Source organism: Chelonoidis abingdonii, chromosome 6 (assembly GCF_003597395.2).
Source record: "Chelonoidis abingdonii isolate Lonesome George chromosome 6, CheloAbing_2.0, whole genome shotgun sequence".
Taxonomy (NCBI): domain Eukaryota; kingdom Metazoa; phylum Chordata; order Testudines; family Testudinidae; genus Chelonoidis; species Chelonoidis abingdonii.
This window is the reverse complement of record NC_133774.1, coordinates 107,743,318-107,760,154: the sequence shown is the minus strand read 5'-3', so window position 1 is coordinate 107,760,154 and position 16,837 is coordinate 107,743,318. Positions and strand designations below refer to the sequence as shown.

The following is a 16,837-nucleotide window of genomic DNA, read 5'->3' as shown; positions in this document are numbered from 1 at the left end:
CTGCTTGCTGTCCATAGGGAAGCGTTCAATCTGGGCCTAGCAGAAGTCAGTCTGGAAAGAGCCAGCCTAGAACAAGGTGGGGTGAGTTGTGTGTTGCTCTATTAACGAGCAGCCTGCTTTCTCTCTCTCTGGTTTTTCTTACTTTTTGTTATTGTTCTGGATTCTAAGAATAAAAATCGTGTTAGTTTGCAACCTTCCAGCAAGAATATTTGATGATGTTTTTTGCTTAACTTCTCTATTTATATGCTGTGAATGTAACCGTCGCCAAGAGGTATATCAAATGATTTAAGCAAAGAATGGAGGTTCATTGGGCACCACAGAAGTCAAGAAATTAGCAAATATGCAACTTAGCTTTTACAAAAATTTGGGGCAAAAACTACTTTTACAATACATAATTCAAATATGTGCTTAATGCACATTCCTCAGTGTAATGTACAAAATGTTTATAGAGGAAACAAAGTGAAATGCCCACTAAGATTCCAAATCCATCCCTTCTAAACAGTTGTCACGCACGCATTCTGGAATATGGTCATCTCTGAGGATTCTCTTTACTTGAACATGAAGGCTGAGATTTGCAAAGTCCCATCGATTGTCCTTTCACACCTTTAGCCTGGAGGCTGCTTTAATCTGCATCAGCTGGTTATGACTCGCAAGGATCAGTTTGCCAGCTGGGGATACCCCAAGTGCAGCATGCTTCAGCCACATCACATGACAAGGGCTGTTGACTACAAGGGCTGGGTCTGCTGCCTTTACACCTCCTGGCATGTGCAGCCAGTCCCTGCTCCCTTTGTGTCAAGAGGGCGGCAAAAGGGACCAGGGTGGAAGACAGGGTCTAACCCCTCTCTCATTGGTACCTAGCTCCAGGGAAAGTTGGATGTGGTTTAAAAAAAAAAAAAACTAATTAGTTCATTGGTAATTAAGCACATGCTTAAAGAGAGGAAGGATGGTGCCATTGTTAAGGTGCTAGCTAGGCAGTTGAGGTCCTCCATTCAAACCCCTGCTCTGCCACAGACTCCTTGTGTGACCTAGGGCTGGTCACTTATATCCCAACGACTTTCAAGCCTTAGTCCCAGGTGGAAAGTGGGACTCTGACTCTCAAGACACTTAAGACGCTTCTGAACTGGTTACCCCAAGTCTCTCTGGGCCTCCACTCCCCAGCTGTAAAATGGGGATAATTCATCCCCATTTTGCAGCGGGGTGGTGAGGATAAATAAGTACAGAACTAGATGAACAGAGCTTTGGGTCAGATCGCAATGTCCTGAGCTGGGCCCAGCCTCCTGGCACAGGAGGTGCCACTGCAGGATGGTCTCAATCTCCAACCCCACCACCCCCGCACACTCTGCTCCCTCCCTTTCTTATGTAGTTGTCCTGTATCTCTGCCTAAAGTTTATTATCAATTGCCGTGATAAAATTTTGGTCCTAGCTATAACAGAAATCTAGCCACATTGGGGCACAAGTACCTAAATTACATAGGAGTCTAAGTCTCTCTTTCAAAAGTGATAGAGGCACTTGGTAGTCTAGGGCTGTGTCTATCCTGCACTTTCATCAGCAAAACCTTTGTCTGCCAGGATGTGAAAAAAACACAAAAGTTTTACTGACAAAAGCCCCGGTGTGCTTTGTCAGTGGGAGACACTCTCCTGCCCACAAACCTACATCACCTCATTTGAGGTAGTTATATTTTATTGGCAGGAGAGTAGGCTGTAAGGTGTGCAGTATGGACACTGACTTTCAATGGTATCTAGGCTCATAAGTAACAGATTTCAAGGTATTTAGGTGTTTAAAGATACAGGTAGGCGCCAAGGGAGATTCTGAAAATCAAAGGGAGTTAGGCACCTAAGTCACTTGGGCATATATGAAAATTTTCCCTAAGTCTACTTCCCCTAATCACACTTAACTGATACAGTTTGGGGGAAGGGGTAGTTCAGTGGTTTGAGCATTGGCCTGCTAAACCCAGGGCTGTGAGTTCAGTCCTTGAGGGGGCCAGTTAGGGACCTGGGGCAAAATCAGTACTTGGTCCTGCTAGTGAAGGCAGGGGGCTGGACTCAGTGACCTTTCAGGGTCCCTTCCAGTTCTAGGAGATAGGTATATCTCCATTATTATTATTCTTTTGACACTTGATCTTCTCCTGTACAAGTCTATTAAAAGCTAAGACAAACCCAAAGTTACTGTGATCATTTTAATTGATTTCATTTCTACATTATGTTTTATGAAATTGAAACCGATCTTAAAAAACCACAGGCTACAGGACAAACACCCATGTTTGCTGCNGGATGCTCCTCAACCTAGCCACCTCCTCCTATAGCTCTCCCACCTGCTGCCTGAGAGATTCCACCAGTAGGCACCTTTCTCATTGGATGCCCGCCCCAGCCTGGATATCAGTAAGTGGAAATTGCAAGCTACAGTCTTTGCAAAACCACACCAGAATCTGGGTAGAAGCATCCATGCTCTGGTGCTCTGTCTGGCTACAGGCACAGGTGGAGGAGACAGAAGTAGTGCTGGCACAGGTGTTGCGGGTCTTCCTAACCATCGTAAGCCTCCTTCTGCCAAACTCCCTCTCAAACTCCCCGTCTGCAGCTCCCTGTCCACTCTGCTCTGCTTTAAAGAGAAAGGTTTTGGATGTAGTTTGATTTATAGGTTTTCAAGGGACTAACGGGTCACAGATAGGACCGACAAGGGACCCCCGCTCCCTTCCTACTCCCCTTCCAAACTCCCTTGTGAAACTCCCTGTTAGCAGCCCCCTGGTCGCTTGTGTGCGGCTTTATAAAGCCCAGGCCTGAGTGAATGCCCCACCCACTGGTTAAGGTTCAGCCAATTACCAGAGGCTTCTGGCTTTCAAACCTTCCTTGGTAGCTCAACCTCCAACTGCCAGCTACAGCACACAGTCCTTCAAACAACCAAAACAAACAAAGAGACTGACAAACACAAGCTCAGCACACGCAAGTAACCCCCAAACACAAACAAACACACATACTGCAGACAGTCACTTACCCCACAGATGCTGTATTTGCTCCTCCTTCACCTGGAGAACTCCCTTGCGAAACTCCATGTTAGCACGTTATATATGTATATATATGTTGAAGTTATATTGCCACTGCAGGACCTTTGCACAGAAACACATTTCTGCCATCGTTCAAGTGAGAATATGTCAGCTGATTGTAAAGAAGGGCAGCATGTTTTTCTGGATTTATGTAATATGACGTCAGTTCATCTCCAGAGGCAGATTGTTCCGCTGACTGTAAAATGAGGAAGGGTATTTGAGTCTGGCATCACTAGCTAGAGAAAAGAGGCATTTGGCTGGGAAGCCTGTGCAGGGTATGATGTACCGGTGTGATAGCAGCTCATCAATCAGGCTCTCTCAGAAGACCAACTGCAGGAAGCTAAATGGTCAGACATAGAGAAACTAGTAGTCCAGCAGGGAGGTATGGATTACCATGGCCAGGTTTCCCTTGAAGAAAATGATCTCTTTTCTCCTTGTACCACTGCTCCGCACTCATTGCTGCTTAGGGTTTGAAATCTCTTTGGGAACCAGGGCCTACAAACATGTGGTTCTGCTCCAACTCAGAAGGTGGCTTGTTTGTGCAATATAACAGTTCACCAGATATGTTAGCTGATCATCACCTTGCCCAGCACCACTGCTGCACTTGTCACTCACCTTCCCCAAGGAGAATCCTCAGGGGAATAAACCTAAGAAGAAAAATGAATTTTCTTCAAAATTTCACTTTTGTCTATCTTGTTTTTCTCTTCTTTTTATATTCTTCTCATTTTAATTTCAGAAAGTAGATGTCACCAGCAGGGCTGTGATGGAAATAATGACTAAGACAGTAGAATATCTTCAGCCCAACCCAGGTAATGAAACTTCTAAGTGAATCACAGAATGCTTTAAAGATGTTTACCTTTTCCTGGTTGTTCTAGTTTAGAGGATACTTTGTCAGTAGCCTTTGCCACTGTAACTACTTAACTACCCTTCTCTTGGGAACTAATTTTTTTTGTATATTCCAGTGAAGTATGTTTCAGTGTATTGTGTGTATGTGTCTGTCTTGCACATACATGGCTTGATTCTGGTCTCAGTTATGCTGGTGTCAATTAGGATTAACACAAAGTTAATGGAGTTACGTTGGAGTGAAATACATTCAATGAGATCAGGTGGTATTGATGGTTTCTGTAGTACCAAGGCCAGCTGTGCCAATAGTAGCATCAGATTATTCAGAATTACAGCCATCCATATCAAATTATAAAGTATTATTTTCTATACTTCCCAGTAGCCAGCAAGTAATCAGTGTAGGGTACACTGAGAGTTAAAATGTGGGTGACGAAGTGGTGTGGGGTTCTCTTGAATTTTCAGCCGAGCTTGGTGAAGTCTATCTCATGTGACCATTCAAAGACCTTACAAAAATTACTTGTTTAACCAAGGTCATTTCCTAAAACAGATGAAATAGAATTGCACTCAGTACATTTCAGGATGGTTTTGCTAGTTGTTTAAGAAAGGAGGTTGCCCAGGAAGGTTAATCTGTTGTATCAATTTCATTGCAGATGCTTTCTCCTGGCAACTGCAGTGTCTGAGCATGAGATTTGATTATAATTAAATTCACTTATCCTCCACTCTCATGTTATGGGACAATGTAGAAAGTACAGACTGATTAATTTTTGCATCATGATCTTAAAAGTGAACTGAAAAGGTTTTGCTGAAAGTTAAAAACTTGATTATAAGATTCCAAAAAAGGAGATGATAATCATGCCTACCTCTTACAGAAGATGTTTCATCAGTAAATCTCACGGTGCTTTATCAATAAATCATTTTCTCCATTTTATAGATAGGAAAACTTAGGCACAGGGAGGAAAAGTAATTTGCTGAGTCATACAGTGGTAAAGCTGGGACTAGAACCCATGTAACCTGAGTTATAATCTAATGCTACCCACTGAGTGAGTGTTACTTCAAAGTATTTTAATAAAATTACCTTCCCGAAAAGAACCTGAGACTCCTACCTTTTCAGTGGCATCAGAAATACTATGTGAGGAAAATCAAGATAGGGGTTTAGAATGAGAAAGTTATTTCAAGCCTGGGTTGACAGAGAAACCTGGAACTATACAGTTCTACATTTTTCATTGTCTAGGGGATGTCTCCACAGCGATTTAAAAAAACAGTGCTGGCCTAGGCCAGCTGACTCAGACTCATGGGGCCAGACTCCAGGATTGAAAACTGCTGTGTAGACATTTGGGCTCACTCTGGAGCCCAAGTTCTGGGACACTGCAAGGATGGAGGGTCCCAGAACTTGGGCTCCATCAATATCTATGACAATTTTTACCCCCAGAGCCTGAGTTAGCTGGCCTGGGCCAGCTGTGGCCGTGCTGCAGGTCTTTTGTTCCTGTGTAAAGGTATCCTTACAGCCTGATCCAAAGCCCAGTGAAGTCAGTAGAAAGACTTCCATTGAGACCAAAGGGTTTATATCTCGGGCCCTTAGCAAGGCAGCAAATATTTTAGGGTAATTTTTTGTTCATATACAGCACTCAGTACATTTGCAAGCAATAACTACATATTATTTATCAACTTTTGAAATCTTGGAGATTTAAAACAAACAAATTTGAAAAGCCAAACCCTTTGAACTTTACCTTTAAATCAATCCACCTAACTCTTCCTTTCTTTCAAGACTGAATAATCCTAATTTTTGCCTCTCCCTTCATATGTAAACCATCTTTGTTGCTTTTATCTGGCTGTTTTCAATCTCAGTTATGGCTCAGAATTTCAAAGGAACCGAAAGGACTTCAGCAGCCTGTTCCAATTGAAATTTGATGGGGTTCTGACCACTATGAGAGAGAAAAGGGAGTGGGCGGAAGATGCCAGCAGGAGACTTGAAACCTGGTAGGCTTGCCTGATGAGCAAACCAGAGACACCTGGCGAGGGGAAAGAACCACAAGCAGCTAGTTTCTTTATAAGAGAGCTGAAGCAGTTGCTTGAGGGAGCTGACTCTGTAAGTCTACAGAGGAGTTAGCTCTGAGCAGGACAGTGGCAAGCCGAAACTGGGGTTGATCACCCCCTAAAAATTCACTGAAAAAAGGGGAAAGGCTAGATGAAGGAATCCTTTCACTCACCAGGCTCTGAGGTAAGAGCCATGCCTTGGACTTCGAGTTCTACTTTGAGTTATCTGAATAACCTCCTATAAGGGTGGTAATTGGACAAGCAAGTATGTGGGGTCTCTGTAAAAGGGCATGGAAGAAGGAGAATAAAGGCAGAGCAGAGGCACCTAGCCACAAGAGGGGACATGGGGGTAGCCAACTCATCCACACATACCTAATTCACCCAGACTTCTTTGAAAATTCCAACCTACATATTTCTTAAAATCAGGTGAATGTAGCAGTGTCAAAAAAGTGTTCCATTGCCAGTGTAATGCCTTCAAACAAATTGCATTTTTTAAACAGACCTCACACATCCAGTTTCCTTTTCTAACTGCCACTGCACCCTAAGCAGACATCTCTATTGAGCTTCCCAGGATAAGCCAAACTTTTCCACTGAAGTATTTCCTTTGGGCTTCATAACTCTTAAACCTTTTCCATCAGGCATTCCCATAAGATCATACACAGCCACAGCAGTCTCCCAGTAACACCAATGACTTACTATAAGAAGAATTTGGCCAAGCCAGTACATATGAAAATTTTGACTGTTTTTTGTCAACATGAGTTACCTTACACTTATCCAAGTTCAATTTAGTCTGGAAAGCTGTTGCTTAGCTTTCAGTGGGATGTTTTAAAGCATATGTAAATACCAGACAGGAATAAAATCAGAAGAAGAAAGTCCTGAGAGAAAAGGTGGTCCAGTGGTTAAGGCAGAAGTTGGTACTTGAGACACTTGGGTTCCAATCACTGCTTTGCCACAGATTTCCTGGGCAAATCATTTCACCTTTCTGGGTATGTATACACAGTAATTAAAAACCTGTGGCTGCCCCAGGTCATCTGACTCAGGGTCGTGAGACTGGGTTGTAAAATTGCTGTATAGACATTCAGGCCCAAGTCTGGAACCCTGCGAGGGCAGGGAGGTCCCCAGAACTTGGGGTCCAGTCCAGGCCTGAATGACTCCACAGCAATTTTTAGCCCCTCAAGTCTGAGCAAGCTCACCCAGGCCACCCATGGCTGTTCCACAGGTCTTTTATTCCAGTGTAGATGTACTCTTTGCTCCTCTGTTCCCAGACTAGTGCGCGAAGACCTGTTCTATCTATCTTAGATAAGATGGCAATGGAAGGCACATATATATCTGAGCACCACATCATGGTTAATGTATTCATCTTCATAAAACATCCTGTAAGGTGTGGAAGTGCTATAAGCCCCATTTTATAAGCAGGGAATTGAGACCCAGAGTGCCTAAGTGACTTGTCCAAAGTCATGCAGAAAATCTGTGGTGGAGCAGGGACTTGAACTCAGGTACCCCAAGTCCTAGAGTGCCCTAGCCATTAGGCTATCCTTCCTCTCTTACAAAAGACTGCATCATGAAAGAACCTGGAGGCCGATTCTGATCTTGCATACATCAGTTGTAACTCTGCTGAAATCACCATGGAGTAACTATGAACTCAGTGATGTTGCAGTAGTATAAAACCAGTTTGTGTGACATAAGACTCAGTCCCTGGGACTTGTTGCATTCATTTGAATAAATATTATTTGAGGCATGTTGTGCAGTAATTAGCTAACAGCTGAATGAGTTTGTGTGTCTGCAGAAGTGTATAGACATCTGCCGTAGCATAAAATAAAATAAAAGGCCATTAACCAGACAAATTTCTTATGAAGGAAGACAGCCAATTTTCATTCTCCTTTAGTGAGTGAGTATTAAGGTGTCATATCTTCCTGTTTTGTGGGTCTTACTTCCTCAAATGGGCAAATATGACCATTAATATATATAAACAGAAAAGGGAGAAACAAAATCAGATCTTATAAATGTGATTCTAGAAAATAGTTCAGGAAATACTTGCTGAATGGGAGCCTACATTGGTTATATCCTGGCCAAGATTCTCAGCATTACGAATGATTTTGAGGTGCCTCAGTCTCTTGGGGTCCAACCTGAGTCATCTATAAGGGGCGGATTTGCAGAGGTCAGAGTGTTATATCCTTGGGGGCAACAGTTTTAGGAAGAAATCACTGGAGACACAGAGAGCTGTAAACCTTGAAGCAGTGATTTATTGCCACACCAGAACTAACCAACAGCGAGCCAAAACTAGCTGGGCTATCCCCTAATAATCTAACTCGTTTGCCATAGCAACACAAGATTCTATTACCACGACAACCAAATACACAACCAATGCCCAGCACTTCCTGAAAAATCAGTCCCTTTAAAGATCTCTTGAGTTAAGCACCCAAAATCTGAAAAACCCCAAGTCACTTCTGAAAATCTTTGCTCCGTATTTAAAAATACACACATGGCTGCCGCACCTTACACGATTCCCTCCTCGGGCCTTGCTGCTGCACAGTGCTTTAGTAAGGCTCCATGCTCGTGCAGGGTCTGCCAGCATAGAGCTCATTGTCAGATTGGGGCTACAGGCACTCAGAAGACTCGGGTTTGGTGGAAGGATAGACTACTGCAGTGCTTCTTAACATTTTTGATACCAGGGACAGGTTTGCTGCCTTCCTGTACTGTCAGGGACATCTCAGGAACCCTGGTTCTGGACCACAGACTGGTCGTTGACAAACACTGGGCTAGTGTGATAGAATGGTCCATTTATGAGTGTTGCAATTGTTGACTTGCGGAGGTCAGACAGCAAGAACAGACAGCAGTTGCAAAAGGCAGGCAGCTTAACCAAGAGGAACCAAGGCAGAATCATAAAAATCTATTTTAAATATTATAGAGCTGGAACATTTGAGTCATATGTAATGTATCAACACTATATTTGAATCCTGTAAGAATTCTATATGCTGTGTGAAACAGATCAATAATTTAACAGTGATGTAAAACATGTATAATTAATAGACAGCTAACTTATTGTCATTACTTCTCTGACTGCCCCTACTCTGCCATGAGGCTTTCTGGAGAAAGCTGATTACTAGCAAACCTACTGACAAAAGCAGTTAAAGCTCTGGGGTGCTGCTATGCAGTGCAGTCTTCACTTATGAATTCAATTCCCACTTTAGGCAGCTCCCCACACACATTTTTATTTCAACTTTATATATTCACAGAAGTCCCTTCCCCCTAGAAGTGCACAGGAGAGGCAGAGGGGTGTGGAGTGGTCTCTCTGCTACCACCTTTCCTCCTCCCTGTTTTGTACAATGACACAGAAGCGGTCAGCAAGGGGTTGGTGTGTAGATGTCCTCGTACTATGACAAAGGTGTGTGCTTGTGTTTCATGTTTCCTTTCCTCTACCTCACACCGTGACACAGTCAGAAATCCTCCCATCATAACACTAGGTGGGAAAGGCATAGCTGGTGGTTACAGCAAAGGTGAGGAGTTATGCCTGGGAAGGCCCTATCCTGCTAGCAGCTGCAGTTCTACATTTTTGGTAGTTCTCTGCTAGCAGCAGGGAGAGCTGCAAACACAACTCCTATGGTTATAGTCATAGCCTAAATAAATAACATCCCTAGCTCCTAGAAAGTCCAAACTGTGTGGCAGTCAGCACTGTCAGTTTTTACTTCACCATGCTGCCTGCTGCTGAGAGGTGAGGAGCTGTGACTCTGACTGAAACTACTTTTGATTCAAACAAACAACCTGCAGTTAACAAAGTAGATGCCTCTATTCTACTCACGTTTGAGTATTGACTCAAATTGTGCTGTGAAGAGAATAGGAGAGTTAGTTTCTTTATGAAGTGCTGACTTCTCTGGCTGGCAGCTGTTTCCATGCGAGCCACCGCAGTCTCAGAGGCTGCACTCAACACATTTGAACAGTTGGGAATTGGAGGCTCACAATATTGCTATGAGATGGGGATTATTATTTATTATCCCCATTTCAGTGACTGGCCAGGGGCCAGTTCCTCCTCCTGCTGAATCAATTGCAAAACTCCCATTAATTTCAATGGGTGCAGGGTTGAGACCTGAGAGATTTGTGAAAGGGAGTAAGTGGAAAGACTGAGGGGAGAACTAGATACCGGACCTCTAGTCGCTGCTCCACATAATAGAACATGAATGCAATGTATAAACTAGAACAAGGAGGCCAGGGGCTGAGTTAACAGGAGATATTCAAGTATGTAAGAAGGATTCCAGGAGATATTCTATTTCAGAGAGAGCGAGGTGAATGGTCTTCTGGCTGAGGTGGTGCAGTTAGGCCAGATAAATGTTTTAAGCAAATCACTTTACATCTCACCTGTCCAGCCAAAAGAGCAGGTCACTCTGTCTGCAGCACCCCTGCAGCGTCTGACCGAGAGAGACCAGCTAATGCAGCCAAGTGAGGGGACTGCAACAGAGCAGAATTGCAGGCCCTTCAAGTTGAAGGAAGAGGGTGAAGATCCCTTACCTGTGAATGGGGCAAATTATCTGTTTCCCTGTCTCTTGCCTCTCCTCAGGTCTTCACACTCTGAGTGGGAAAAGGAAGATGCAGGGCTGGCTAGCCCAGCCTGCAGAGGACTGGAAGAAGGGACAAGGGGCTACTGCCGCTCTTTTTGCCCTACAGTGAGCTTATGTGGAGAAGAGACAGTGTAATGAAGCTGTCCTGTATTGTTCAGCTAGCTGCCCTTCCTCACTGCAGTCACTGGCAGTGGTGGGGAGGGAAAGAGACTCAGCCAATGAATTGGGAAAGGGAGCAGAGGCTTCCGGTAACTTCTTGTTCAGAGATAAGCAAGCCAAATGGGATCATGAGTGACTGAGCTCGATCTTCCAAACAGAAACCAAACAGTTGGTTTTTGAGCACAGGGGGGAACATGAGGGATTGCTGACAAGGCTCATGGAGGAGTGCGTGCCTCTTACATGCTAAACCAACACCACTCTTACTAGTCTGCAGACTGGAATTGGAATTGGAGTTTACAAAGCTGGGCCATAAATGATCTTTGATCACTTAGCAGACATTATTTAAAAACTATTAAAAGAATAGAAGGCTACCACTGAAAAACCTTTCAGAACGTACTTGCCAAACTTGAGAAAGTAGCCACTGATGGTGCAGTCATAAATGAGGGAGTAACTTAAACAACTCAAACCCGGTTTAAAGATTTCCAAAATAACCCATGAAATTAAGGGCTTGATTCTCCTTTCACTTACATCAGTGCAAATCAGTGACAACTCCACTGAAGTCAATGGAGTTATGCCAGTGTAAAACTAGCACGAGAGGAAAATCAGGCCCTGTGTTTTCAGTTAATGACATACAATTGTGTGCAAATACAGTGACTAGGAATGCTGCATCACTGGCGGTCTTCTAACTACTGGAAAATTACTTGAATCTGTGTGATACAGATTCCCTCCAATTTGATGAATCAAAGAATGTGACTGGCACAGCTTAATTGGAGATATTTGTGTGCAAGACCACAGCAGCAAGGAATCTGATGACACTGCCACTGACGATGAAAACTGGAGAGAAGGATATTTATGAGTTTAAGCACTAAACAGAAAGCAATGGTAATTAACGTGTTTTTTATGTCAGCTGATGGAGCACTGTTTATTACAGGGTCCAAAGCTTCATTGTTCATCATCGTCAACAAGCACTCGGCAGAGAAAGCAATAAGGTTGATACATGTTATGGACATAGTGGTAAAATTGTTAGCTCCTTTCAAGCCTGAGGCATTCAACGGTGTGATCCAGATTCAGCCACAAACTCCAGCTGCTCTACAGCTATCTGGCAGCGCCAAGTAGCCATACACCCAACTTAACTGCTTGGTTACAGTTGCTTTGCAAAGCAGAAGAAGCATAAAGCAACTGGAGCTAACAATGAATCTGGCCATGGCTTCATTGGAAGTCTGCTTAGTAAATAGAACAGGTTGAGAAATACCATTTTTTTCTCCCAGAATTCTTTTTAAAATTCCCCCAAATTTCCTCTTACAATTATTTTTTGTTTTTGTTTTTTGATGAGATACCACAAAAGTGCCAGCTTTCAGAAAACAAAACACAGGCTTATTGGGGTTTGTGAACAGAAATATTTCCTATTTGGCTTGGATTTTGATTTTCATTGAAAATCCAGAAAATTTCTAAGGAGACAAACATTTTCTGCACAAACTTGTTTTCTTCGATAAAATATTTTTTGTTGCGGGGGTGGGGAGGGGAAGATTGAGATGAAATACAGCTCTACTGATTAATATGATGCACCCTGAGGAGATCTGATTCTGCAGGCTGGGATGTGAGAGTTTAGCAAAGCTTGAGTTTGACATAGTTATTTTTTTTTTAATTTGAAATTAAAAACTACCTTTTACCTGGCATTGATATATACTTGGAATGAAGAAATGGGAAGTAGGACAAGCTTTTCATGATGGTGTGGTTAGCTTGATTTTGCATTACTGATCAGCCTTACTTGAAAGCTAATGAAGTCACACTCCAGGGAAAAGAAAGCATATTTTTAACAGAAGAGCAGTGAATTTGCTGAAAGGGAAGTTGGGTTTGAGGATATCACAAATGAAAAAAAAATCATTACAGAACTGCCTAACCATGAAAATAACCTAACAAGAGATTGAAGGGGACAAAAAATGAATAGGATGAAAGTCCAGGGTTGAATGTGGCTAACTTAAAAAGTAATGCAGAAGGAATGTGACATCAGATATAAAGAGTGAGAAATTGAAGCTGTTGGCAATGTTTGTTTTAAACTCCTATTATGGCCGTTTTTTAAACTGATTGTTATTCTTATTTATATATTTCAGTGTTGTGAGTTCTCTGCCAAAGTGAATGAGATATAGAGAACTGGTCTGTACACACTGGAAAATTACATTGTGTTAGAATACAATGTTAAACACTGTGCAGACACAGACTGTGTGTTTAGTATCATGTCAGCAGGTTGTGAAATGTAGGAACATGGATCCCCTCACTTGGTAGATAATCAGTTTCTTAATCTGCAGATCCAGGGTTCAAATTCTTTACAGGTGACATGTTTTTGATCAGAATGGTCCTTTCTGGCTTCATAATTGTATGAATTAATTAATGTTTTTGTCATGCTTGCTTTCCTCTGTTGTTCATCTATTTGTCCCCTTCCCCTACTCTCCTTTTCATTTCCACATTTCATCATTCTTGTGATAAATGAAGAGGGGGAGTAGCTCCCTTTTGTGAACACCCAGCCAGCCAGTTAGCTGTAAAATCCCTGTTAGTAGCTGTTCACTACTAGCTTTACCTGTAAAGGGTTAAAAAAGCCCATTGGTAAAAGGAAGGGAGTGGGCACCTGACCTAAAGAGCCAATGGGAAGGCTAAAACTTTTTAAAATTCGGGAAAATTTTTTCCCGTCATCCGTGGTTGTTCTCTGGAGAGAGGAGACACAGAGCAGCAATGCTATAAGCAGCTTTAAGCCAGCTATCAGATCATACCTAGAGATTACTCATTTGAAACTCCAGATATGTAAGTAGATCAGAAAATGTCTAGAAAGACGCAATTAGGTTTATCTCTGTTTATTTCTTATTGGTTTGTGGACTCCTCTGTGCTAATCCCAAGTGCTTTTGTTTTGCTTGTAACATTTAAACTGGACCTCGGTTATTCTTCGTGTTTAATTTTTTAAAGTTTTTTTTTAAATCTAGCAAAAGCCTAAGTTCCAGAGGTACCATATATACCCGTTCATAAGCTGAATATTTTTGATAAAAAAGTGACACATCAAAGAGCAGGAATCGACTTATAAATGGCTCTGCACCAAAATTTGATGATTTTAAAACTCTATGGAATCATTGAATTGAATATCTAATAGAGGGATCGGCAACCTCTGGCACACAGCCCACCAGGGTAAGCACCCTGGCGGGCTGGGCCAGTTTGTTTCCCTGCCGCATCCGCAGGTTCGGCCGATCGCGGCTCCCACTGGCCACGGTTCACCGCTCCAGGCCAATGGGGGCAGTGGGAAGCAGCGTGGGCCAAGGGATGTGCTGGCCGCCACTTCCCACTGCCCCCATTGGCCTGGAGCGGTGAACCGTGGCCAGTGGGAGCCGTGATAGGCCGAACCGGCAGACGCGGCAGGTAAACAAACCGGCCCAGCCCACCAGAGTGCTTACCCTGGTGAGCCGTGTGCCAGAGGTTGCTGATCCTTGATCTAATACATTGTAGTTTTGTTTACCTGGAGTGTCTGCAGGCATGGGGCCCCTCAGCTCCCTGTGGTCACCATTTGCCATTCCCAGCCAGTGGCAAACTGCGGCCACAGGGAGCTGAGGGGCTTCATGCCTGCAGACACTCCAAGTAAACAAAACGTCCCAACTCACCAGCGGCTCACCCTGACAGGCCGGGAGCCAAAGTTTTCCAGCCCCTGAAATATAGGGTCTGCTTATGAAAGGGTCATACAGTTTTTGCTATTTTTACCTATCTGTTTTGGGGGGTCGGCTTATAAACGAACGGGCTAATGAACGAGTATATATGGAATTTTTGTTGTTGTTGTTTTTAATAAAATTTATCTTTTTTAAGAATAGGATTGGATTTTTGGTGTCCTAAGAGGTTTGTGCATATTTTGTTTAATTAGCTGCTGGCAACAGCTGATTTCCTTTGTTTTCTTCTCAGCTCTTCCCCGGAGGGGTGAGGGTATGAAAGAGCTTGAGAGTACCTGTAACCGGGTCCCCCACTCGCCCCTCTTCCTGAGGCCCTCTGCTGCCCCAATAAAGCACAGAGAGGCTTCTCTTGATGCAGCACCCATGGCTTTATTTACACAAGTTCCCACCACCAGTGATACTATTTACAGAGCTTACAGGCCTTGCAGTCTCCTCTCCTACAGGGAGTCTGCCCTCAGCCTGGAGACTGACCTTCCCCTGGCCATTCCCCCTTCTTCTGGCTGCCAGCCAGCCTTTATAGCCCTTGAACCTTCAGGCCCACAGGTGCAGCCAATTCTAGAGGCCAGGCACCAGACTTCTCCCCAGCCTCAATCTATTTCCCCTGATTGGGGCTGGCAGAGCAGGGGTTAATTAAGTGCCTTTGCAGCAGCACCCTGCTACAGTACCCCATGGGGAGGAATTCCCAAGTACTCCTTCCTGGGTCCAAAGGGGTTTTTTGCACTTGGGTGGTGGCAGCATCTACCCATGCAAGGTCAGAGAGAAACTATAACCTTGGAAGTTAATACAAACCTGGAATGGTCAGTATTAATTTTTAGAATCCTTGCGGCCCCCCACCTTCTGCACTCGAAATGCCAGACTGGGGAATGAGCCTTGACAATTCTCTTCTCTGCTTTTGATCCCCCCCGCCTTCCTATCTGGCCAGAGTGTGCCCCCTCCTTTTATTTAATCTCTTCTATTTTTTCCTTTTCCTGTTTCTCTCTGCTTTTCATTCTTAAAAAACATTCCCCTTGTCTCCCATTTAAATACAACTCACTGCCTCCTCTTTGTCTTTCTCTTCACCGTTCTCTCTCTCTGCTATTTGTACTTTTTCTTTCCTCATGCTCCAATATTTTCTCTCCTATCTTTTACCCCAACCCCTTGTTCTGTTTTCTCCATTATGCTCTGTTGTCAGAGCCCTCATCTCTTTTCTTTCCCATAGTTCCCAAGCTTCTTTTTTTCTCCTCACCCATCTCAGGATTATTACCCAGGGGGTAACATGAGGGCTAGCAGACTGCCTTTTTTTTTATTATTTAACCCTGGCATATTTAGGACTTGATTCAAAGCCCTTTGAAGACAACAAGAATCTTTTCATTGACTTCAATGGACTTTGGATCAGGCTCTAAGATAATAAAGTGTCAGACATCTTCCAACCCAGCAATAGCAGAGGAATACTCCCTTTTGCAGCACAGAGGTGGAGTGTGCTGCTGACATCTCATTAAAATTGAGTCTCTCATTGGATTGCCAGTTTGTTGCCTGTAGTTCTATAGCATCAAACATTCAGAATAGTATGGTCCAGTGGCACTTTTGGGTAGTGAGAAGACTCTTACAAAAACATACACTATGCTAAAAATATGCTACTCTTTCATAATGTTCTTCACAGGCAAAATATGTATTTTAGACAATTTCCTGGTTTTAGCACATAAAAGTCACAATTTGAAAAGCAGCAGCAGCAGTCTCCAGATCTTCATTCACAGTATCTCAATTAAGAGTGAATTAAGCCAAGAGTAAAATACTTCTTGGATCCATTGTGCTTATGTACTCTTGTGGTGTCCAAATACTGAATAATCTTGCATCTGTGCTGCAATACTGATGCACAACAGGAAGGATTACAGATGGCATATCATCCTTAATTTTGAATTGCCTTTGCTCTTCTGAATTTTTCTGAATTTAAATCAGATCAGACTCATAAAAATATTTAAATGTATGTTTGTTTTGTGGTTTAAATTCCTCCTATTGTGCAATGATTTACAATGGTACGCTTGCTTATTTATTGTAGTTGACAAAATTAGAAATAGAATAAAATATCAGAAATATTAGAAATATAATACAAAATAAGAAATATAGTACAGTGCACTCTCAGTAAGTTTGCAGATGACACTAAACTGGGGGGAGAGGTAGATACGCCAGAGGGTAGGGGTAGGGTCCAGAGTGGACAGATTGGAGGATTGGGCCAAAAGAAATCTGATGAGGTTCAACAAGGACAAGTGCAGAGTCCTTCACTTAGGATGGAAGAATCCTATGCATCGCTACAGGCTGGGGACTGACTGGCTAAGCAGCAGTTCTGCAGAAAAGGACCTGGGGATTAGAGTGGATGAGATGCTGGATACGATTCAGCAGTGTGCCCTTGTTACCAAGAAGGCTAACGGCATATTGGGCTGCATTAGTAGGAGCATTGCCAGCAGATCAATGGAAGTGATTATTGGTGAGGCCACATGGAAGCACTGGTGAGGCCACATCTGGAGTATTGTGTCCAG

General features: G+C 43.2%; 1 protein-coding gene across 1 annotated transcript in view; it reads left to right on the top strand.

The window, feature by feature from the left end:
* Positions 1-16,837, top strand: part of SH3GL2 (SH3 domain containing GRB2 like 2, endophilin A1) — a 172,594-nt gene that overhangs the window by 133,606 nt on the left and 22,151 nt on the right. The window contains exon 3 of the mRNA XM_075067315.1: positions 3,774-3,846. Within this exon, the coding sequence (XP_074923416.1) occupies positions 3,774-3,846 (73 nt within the window). The remainder of the gene's footprint in view (positions 1-3,773; positions 3,847-16,837) is intronic.